Source organism: Vicia villosa, unplaced genomic scaffold (assembly GCF_029867415.1).
Source record: "Vicia villosa cultivar HV-30 ecotype Madison, WI unplaced genomic scaffold, Vvil1.0 ctg.002896F_1_1, whole genome shotgun sequence".
Lineage (NCBI taxonomy): Eukaryota > Viridiplantae > Streptophyta > Magnoliopsida > Fabales > Fabaceae > Vicia > Vicia villosa.
Genome location: NW_026706062.1, coordinates 108762 through 117710, shown reverse-complemented (window position 1 = coordinate 117710; position 8949 = coordinate 108762). Strand labels below are relative to the sequence as shown.

The following is an 8949-nucleotide window of genomic DNA, read 5'->3' as shown; positions in this document are numbered from 1 at the left end:
GGCCTTACAACAATTTTGAGAGAAATCAGCATAGGATGAGTACTCAAGATGTATTTCTAACTGGTGTTTATGACCACTTTATTTCTCATGAATATAACATAGATCATGTTCCAATAAGAAGAGACATAATGCCAACCCAAAGATGGTTTGATATCAATTTCGAGAGAAGTCAATCTAGGCAGAGTATTCGAAATGTCTTTCCATCTCATGCTTATGTCCAAGACAACCCTTTTATTCTCCAGGAAAACAACATCAATCAGGTTTCAATAAGAAGAGACAATATACCTACCCGAAGAAGGCATGTCACCAATCTTGAAAGAAATCTACATAGATTAAGTACTCGAGATGTATTGTTGGATGAAGCTTATGTCGAAGATGACCATACTATTATTCAAGAAAACAACATCAACCGAGATCCAATTAGAAGAGACATTGAAGCTACTGGACGTTATCATACCAACCTTGAGAGAATTAGGATTGAAGAAGGATCAAAAGAATTTGAAGCCATGACATGTTCTATTTGTCTCGTGGAACATTCAGTTGGGTCAAAAGCTATTAAGTTGCCTAGTCCATGTTTGCATGTCTTTCATGAAGATTGTATTCTTAAGTGGCTTGATATATCCAACACATGTCCTTTGTGTCGAAGACATGTTTCATGAAGTTTTTTTTGGTTATTTTGTAAACTTCTTTTTTATAATACTATAGATTAAAATTGATGTTAAAGTTCGAATTATTTTTATTGATGTAAAGTTAATGTGATTTGTTTTAAAATTTTTTCCTTTTTTTAAATTCAGATTTTTCTTTTTATTAGATTTGTACTTTTATTTGTATATCCTCTTTTTTAATTTTTTCCTTTTACTATTAGTATGTATACGAGATATTACATTTAAAACATCACTTCATCTTATCTCATAAATTATTTTTTAAAAAACTGTTATTATAAACTCAATCTCAAACCATCAATAAATATCATGTATATAAGCTCATAAAATAACTATATTATTAATTAATTAGCTTGAAAAAATGTATTCTAAATATTGGAAAGAAATGTAATCAACTTTATTCAAAAGTTAAACTTAGATGACATGATACCAAAAAATAAATTTAGATGGCATGATATCATTATCTTTTTAACCAAATACATTGATAATTGAATTTTTTATGATAAAAGTTTGAGAACGTTGTATTATGTTGTGAAATCTAGAAGGATAAATAAGGATTATAAAAATTTAATATATGTAATAAAAGATTTCAAGATTTCCGTCGTGACTCGTGATGTGAATTAACCTTAATTTATTATTTAACATAAAAAAAAATGAATAACATGATTGACACGTGCCGATACCGTTTTGTCGCAACCGTTTCATGGTTGGAGACTGTTTCTTAAAACCTTATGTGACCATTTTTGTTAACAGAAGTAGTAAAATGAAGATAACATGGTTTAGGCTTAAGGTACCAATGTATCTCTGTCCTTAACAATCTAGAGATGAATCAATCGAGTTGATTTGATTAAATCCATGATTCAAATTGCATCAATTAATGATTAAGCAAACTCCAACATTTAGCTATGTTCGTATCCATCTTTATTCTCATTGTGTTTTCATTTATTACATCAGTTACATAAGAATTCTATTATTTTTAATCATTGCAAACTCATATGGTATTCACTTAATTGGTCATCATCTAATCACAATTGTGTAATTTTTAAGAACATAATCTCAATGGAGATGATACTCAACTCTTCATTTTTTTACTTGATAAGACTAATACAGTTGTTGTTTGTAGGTCTGATTAACTGAGTGAAAATTGCATTAAACATATCCGTAATCTACCGACAGTCTATACATTTGTTTCGATATACTTTAACTTATACATTTGGAATCGGTTTATATGTATCTTACACATGAATTGTAACTAGTATTATAGTATATGTTTATCGGTGTATACTTTACTGTGTCGATGTTGGTGATATGAAGGTGAAAGTGAATAAAAAGTATGTAAAAATATCAAAAACAACTAAAGAAAATAGATGAATATTAACTTATGAATAAACAATATACATGCTCAATTGCATTAGAACCAAAATAAAGCTCTTATTTCAACATAGAGTGTAGACTGTCTTATTAGCAAAAGCTTAAATGTAGATTCAGAACAACAATGTTTAACATTATTTATTGAAAACAACTTAAATAGCTTTAGTAGAAAGCTTAATACACGGGAGGTGTGGGTGTGAGTTATAGTGGTATAGAGGAGGTGATGAAGATGGTGGAGGTGGTGAATTGTAAATATATGGAGACGGCGGTGATGGTGAAGGAGGTGGCGGTGAGTTGTAGACATATGATGGAGGAGGTGATGGAGATGGTGGGGGTGGGGGTGGAGATGGAGATGGGGATGGTGGTGGTGGAGACTTGTAAACATATCGGGGTGGCGGAGAGGGAGATGGTGGAGGTGGGGACTTGTACACATATGGAGGGGGTGGTGAATGGGATGGTGGTGGGGGTGACTTGTAGATGTATGGGGGAGGTGGTGAAGGTGATGGTGGAGGTGGTGGTGAAGGAGATGGTGGGGGTGGAGATGGTGATGGTGAAGGAGGTGGTGGTGAAGTTGATGGTGGGGGTGGAGATGGTGATAGTGAAGGAGGTGGTGGTGAAGTTGATGGTGGGGGTGGAGATGGAGATGGAGATGGTGGTGGTGGTGAAGGTGATGGTGGGGGTGGAGATGGGGATGGCGGTGGTGGTGAAGATTGTAGTGGTGGTGGTGGTGGTGAGTTGTAGAGATATGGAGGAGGAGGAGGAGGTGAAGAGGATGGAGGTGGTGGTGAGTTGTAAATATATGAATGAAGAGGGGAGGGTGATGGTGGCGGTTGAGAGTTGTAGACAGATGGTGGAGGTGGTGAGTTATAAACATATGTAGGAGGTGAAGGGGATTAGGGGTGTGCAAAAATATGGTTAATTGGACCATATACTTAAACTGAATTGCATTGAACCATAAAAAACTTCAACCATTTAAATGGATAATAAACTGAACCACATATTATAACCAATTCAGTTAACCAAACTTAAATGAAAAACTAGTTTAAACCGTTTAAATAATTGTTTTGGAAAAACATTATTAAAAATAAAAAAAAATATTTTGAAAAAGAAACATTTTTTTTTACAAAATAAAAAATTGAATTTTTTTTTTTTCAAAAAATAAATAATTTTTTTTCAGAAAATAAAATTTATTCTGAATACAGTATTTTTCTGGAAACAAAATTTTGTTATTCGTAAAAAATGAAAACAAATTTTTTGATGTAATAATTTAATTAACCATTCTCTTTTTAATGATGCTTAGTTTTGTTTTCCAATTTTAAATTACTTTCGTGAATTGCATACGAATGCTGCAGTTAAATTTTATTTTAGTTGCCTTTAATTATGGCTTTTGTTTGGTCACTTTCAGAAAAGTATGGCCTAGTTAAGCAATGTAGTTTTGATGTATTTACAGTTTTACACTCTCTTTTTAACCATATTAAATATTAAATTACACCTTCATAAAAAATAAAACATAAGAAAAATAAAGTGAGGACTATGCGGGAAAATAAATTAGCTTGTATAACTCTAATTTAACGTTGTTTTAATATTTAGACATAATTTTTTTTTTTATCATTTTTCAGTTTCAATCATAATATAAATAATTGATATAAAAATAAAAATGCACATTTAAGTTTAAGTAAATGACACATAAAAAATATGGAAATTTTCATAGTATATGAAAAAAATTCTAGAAAAACAAAAAATATAATTTTTTAAAAAATAAATAATTACTTTTTCTGAAAATAATTTTTAATTTTTTTTTGAAATTAAAAAAATTGGTTCTAAACAAGTTCAAAATATAAAATTGGTTTATAACTGCAAACTGATTATAAACTAGTTTATAAATACAAACTGGTTCTAAACCAGTTTTAAATTGAATTGAAACCATTTTAACAATTAATTGTATTTTTATTGAAATGGTTTTTGCAAACTGAACTGAACCATAAATATGGTTTGGTTCAGTTCAGTTCATGAACCATGAACACCCCTAAAGGGGATGGAGGTGGTGGTGATGGAGGAGGGGATGGTGAGGGAGATGGTGGAATAGGAGGTGAAGGGGATGGAGCTGGTGGTGGTGAAGGAGATGGTGGAGGAGGAGGTGAAGGTGATGGAGGTGGTGGTGGTGGTGAGAGGGATGGTGGAGGAGGAGAGTTGTAGATATATGTAGGTAGTGATAACTTATAGGCATATGGTGGTTGGCTTTCATAGTAAGGCTTATCATCAGCAGCAACACTGCTAGCAATTATGCAAAATGCAATTGCATAGATGAGTTGAGACCATTGCCTCAACCCAACTGAACTTCTCATACTCTCTAACTTTCTGTATTTCTGCACTCAGTTTCTTAGAAGTGTTAGCTAGTTACTGTGATTACTTAAGCTTGCATTGCCACTCTTTATATAGTGTGTTACCCAAGGCATGAATTATAAGAATTCTTAATTTTTCAAGTGCATTATTACAGCCTGTCTTAATATTTTAAATCACATTATTATTTTTTAACCATGGTGGATCCTACACATTCTATTCGAGTTGAGAGTAGGTGATATTGGCAAGGTAATAATGTTGAATGAGTTTCTTTTTTTGATATGAACAACAAATTAGAGAAGAGAGAAGAAAACTGGCAAGCAAAATTGAGAATCTGAATGTGAAACAGTTTATAAAGTCAAATTAATTCCAAACGTGCAAGAATTTTCTTATGTCATATATGTGTAATTACATTTGGTTATTTCTTCCAAATAGACACATTTATTTCAAATAGACATATTTCTTGATAAATGGTAATGTACCATTCGGAATTTTTGCCCTGGCTTAAATTTTCAATTGACTTGGTGTATATATATAGTTATGTGGGTCTGTTTGGCCAGCTCAGAAAACTATATTATTTATAAGTTTGTAGAATTAGACATATTATTATGCTAAAGTTTAGTTTCGTATAATTTAAAATATTATTATGCTGAAGTTTTTATATATTACCATTTGGTGATATAAGATCAAATCTTATTTTATTTTGTATGAAAAAATCACAAAAATTCTTTCAACAAGAATCACCATCACAATTAATGAAAATAAACCCTCAAAGACACTAGTGGTTTATGCACTATGTAGCACCGACAGCTCTAAAAATAGACGTGTATGTCTCTGCGTCGTTATCGGACATTTCCACTGCTACTTGTGATAACGTTTAATTTATTTATTTTTTCAAATTTTTAATGGTGTCGCCGTGTCAATGTCGATATCAAATTCATGTGCCCGTGCTTCATAGTTCTTGCACAATATTGAATTTGTCATTCAGTTTGAAAAAAATATAGGAAGCGAAAAAATCTTTCCAATGTACAATTTCTTCTTTGGTAGATGTTAAACCTGAAGAAATAAATTTATTGTAAGATTTTCAGAAAGCTCTTACCACATAATGCCTGACTAAAGTTAAGCCATATCTAACTCTCTGACCTAAAACCAAAAGACTTCACTATATCTAAATGCGATTCAAGATTTTTAAGTAAAACTATCTCAACAAATCTATCTAAAAACATTATACTGATTGAAAATTGCAACATCACAAGAGATAAAAAGGTGGATAAAGGACTCAAAATCACTCTATACATCGCACAAAGAAAGCCATTAGGATCTAACACTACTATAAAATATACAAAAACGTAACATATTTACTTTTTTTTTTTTTTTTAAATCAAGAAATATATTAATAAACCACCAACCATTCCAAATTACAACGCCACATATTTACTGTATCAGCTATTTACTCAATTGAAATAATATCTCTTATTTAATTCGGCATTTTTTTTTATTAAAAGACATTTATTTCATTGCGAGTCATATTAATAATCGTAGTGATATGTTTTTTTTTTTACTGAAACAAGCTTAACTGCTTTCATTAATTAGATAAGAATTAATACAAGGAGGAATTACATCAAACATACAGCGTCGAGACCAAGAATTGGCCGCCTTGGCTAAAGTGTGGGCAACCATATTCGCTTGACACTTAATAAACTTGACCTCAAAGTTTGGGTAATCTAAAAGCAAAGACTTAATAGAGTTAATAATAAGAGTAAACTCAGAGCTTCCCGACGTATTGGAACTAAGAGCTTTGACCACCTGTTGGGAATCACTTTAAAAAATTGTCGGAGCATTATGGAGCATAATAACTGATAGAAATGCTTCCTTAAGAGCTAACGCCTCCGCTTCGAGCACCGAGAAAATACTACAGTCCCAAGCAGTACCTGCAGCAACAAAGTTACCATGATCGTTACGGATACACCACCCTCGATTCATAGTCCCTACTCGCTTATTAAAAGCGGCATCCACATTGCAAGTAAAACTACCAAAAGGCGGTGGATTCCATGAAATCAAATCTTCGTTACCCACCTGCGGCTCTCGAATGTTTTGGACCATAAACCATTCTTGCCACTTGTGAAATGCTAACCATCCGAGTTTAGATGCATCTTCCTTTTCATTATGCCAAACAAAGTCGTTCCTATTCATCCACAATCCTTCTAACATAACCGCTACCCTGCCTGCGGTATTCCTATCCTTCTTCATACAAATATCAAAAATAAGGGACCTGAGATCCTGGAAATTATGAATACGAGAGGAGATGATATCAGTGAGACCTGCCGACTGCCAACACGAGAGAGTTTCCGAACATCCGATAAAAACATGCCAGTCATCCTCATAATTATTACCACAAAGCTGACAGATGGGAGTACATGGAACATGATAATGAATAAGACGCACCTTTGTTGGGAGACAATCACTACAAATCCTCCAAAGAAGATGTTTCACTCGAGCCGGAGCTATGATATTCCAAAGATTAATCCAATAACCTCCTTCCTTAGCCAAACCACCACTTTCCTGATGCTTCCTCCAAATTCTATATCCCGAACGAACACTATAATTACCGTTAGCATCATCCTTCCAAACCAAACGGTCTTCAGCCGCTTCCTCTGTCAATGGAACTTGTAAAATTTCTCGAACCACTGAATAATCAAACACATCACATAAAACTCCCATATTCCATTGTTTAACATTAGTCAACAACAGATCATTGACGGTTAAAGAATACACACCTTGATTTTGCGGTCCCATTAAGCAACCTTCTCTACCCCCCCCCCCCCCAAGCCATGGTTCATTCATAACCCTTATGTTTCTTCCATCACCAATCCGCCATCTACAACCAAGCATAAGGACTTCTCTAGCCTTCCAAATACTCCGCCAAACAAAGCTAGGATTATAACCCAACTTAGAATCAAGAAAACTAGATCTCGGAAAATACCTCACTTTAAAGATTCTGGCCACTAAAGCATTCGGATTTGTCATGAGGAACCAACCTTGCTTAGCCACCATAGCCAAGTTAAACGCCTTAAAATCCCTAAAACCCAATCTTACATTAGCTTTCGGACAAGTCAACCTATCCCATGCTTTCCATCTTATGCCTTTGCCATTTGACCCTCCACCCCACCAAAATGAATTTAACATTTTTTCAATCTCATTAATAACCACATCCGGAAGAATGAAGATGCTCATGATATAAGTTGGAATAGCTTGCAAAACTGACTTGATCATAATTTCTTTACCTGCTCTGGATAAAGACCGCCCCTTCCAAGAATTGATACGATTCCAAATGCGATCCTTAATAAAAGAAAAAATAGCCCTCTTACTCCTTCCTATCATAGATTGGCAAGCCCAAATATTTTCCTGTTCCCAGCACATGCCGAACCCCCATAATATTTGCAAGATCCTCCTGCGCCGACAGGCTCAAGTTACGGCTAAAAAATACTTCTGATTTTGTCAGATTAATCTCCTGACCGACTGCATCTGCATAGGTACCAAGTAAACTCATCAGGTGTTTGACTTCCGAAAGATTTGCCCTGCAAAACAAAAAACAGTCGTCAGCAAAAAGTAGATGGGACAATATAGGTGCCCCTCTACAAATCTGAACCCCGTGAATATTTCCACTGGCCACCGAATCTTTAATCAGGGTAGACAACCCTTCTGAGATAAGAATAAAGAGATAAGGTGACAGAGGGTCCCCTTGTCTCAATCCTCTTCCTGATTCAATAGGTCCTATGGCATCCGAATTAACAAGAACAGAATAGTGAATCGAAGTAACGCACATCATCATCCAATGTATCCATTTCTCTGCAAATCCCATCCTGGTCAATATACCTCTTAAAAATCCCCAGTCCACCTGATCATAAGCCTTGCTGATATCAATTTTAAGAGCCAAGTGCACTTTATTACCTTTCGTCCTTCTTTTGAGAGTATGAATAATTTCTGTTGCAATCATAGCATTATTAAGAATGGATCTACCCTCCACGAACGCCGATTGTTCCTCAGACACACACTTATTGAGAAGAACCTTCAGTCTATTAGCGAGAGCTTTCGATTTAGACTATTTTATGGTCAAAAAAATGTTCGAACTAATATTGATATCTCCATCAATTTGATTTGGTTCGGTTTTTAGATGAAACTGAACCAAACTAACCGGTTTGCTTTGGTTTATTTTAGTTCAGTTGATCAGTTTACAATGTTTTTTTGAAAATATTATATTTATCTATGTATTTTTCACTATTGTGTTTTTTGATGTATTTTATGCTATAATTTTTTTAAATAATATATCTCATATAATTTATTTCATGCTTTATTTTTTGAAACAACTTACAACTTGTTCTTAATCGTACGAAACATGACATGATTTTCATTGCATTATTAAATAAGTTCGCTATCAAATATAAAAGTTGGCACTTGACATCGGAAGATTGGGAAAGGATTTGAAAGCTTAACAAATAAAATACAACAATAAAAATAAAAAATTTCAATACACATAAAGTAACATATGTTTAACACCTCAAACACACATCAAAAT

At 33.7% G+C, this 8949-nt stretch overlaps 2 protein-coding genes across 2 annotated transcripts; both read right to left on the bottom strand.

Moving 5' to 3' along the window:
• Positions 1 to 2104: 2104 nt before the first annotated feature.
• LOC131640022 (extensin-2-like) lies at positions 2105 to 2926 on the bottom strand (the record flags this gene model as incomplete). The annotated part of the gene is made up of 1 exon (XM_058910439.1): positions 2105 to 2926. A coding segment is annotated over one exon (741 nt), but the record flags the coding sequence as incomplete, so codon positions are not given.
• A 1034-nt stretch (positions 2927 to 3960) lies between these two features.
• LOC131640019 (sulfated surface glycoprotein 185-like) lies at positions 3961 to 4421 on the bottom strand. Its single transcript, XM_058910437.1, has one exon. The coding sequence runs from the start codon at positions 4376 to 4378 to the stop codon at positions 4031 to 4033; it is 348 nt and encodes a 115-aa protein (XP_058766420.1). The 5' UTR covers positions 4379 to 4421; the 3' UTR covers positions 3961 to 4030.
• Between the last annotated feature and the right edge of the window lie 4528 nt (positions 4422 to 8949).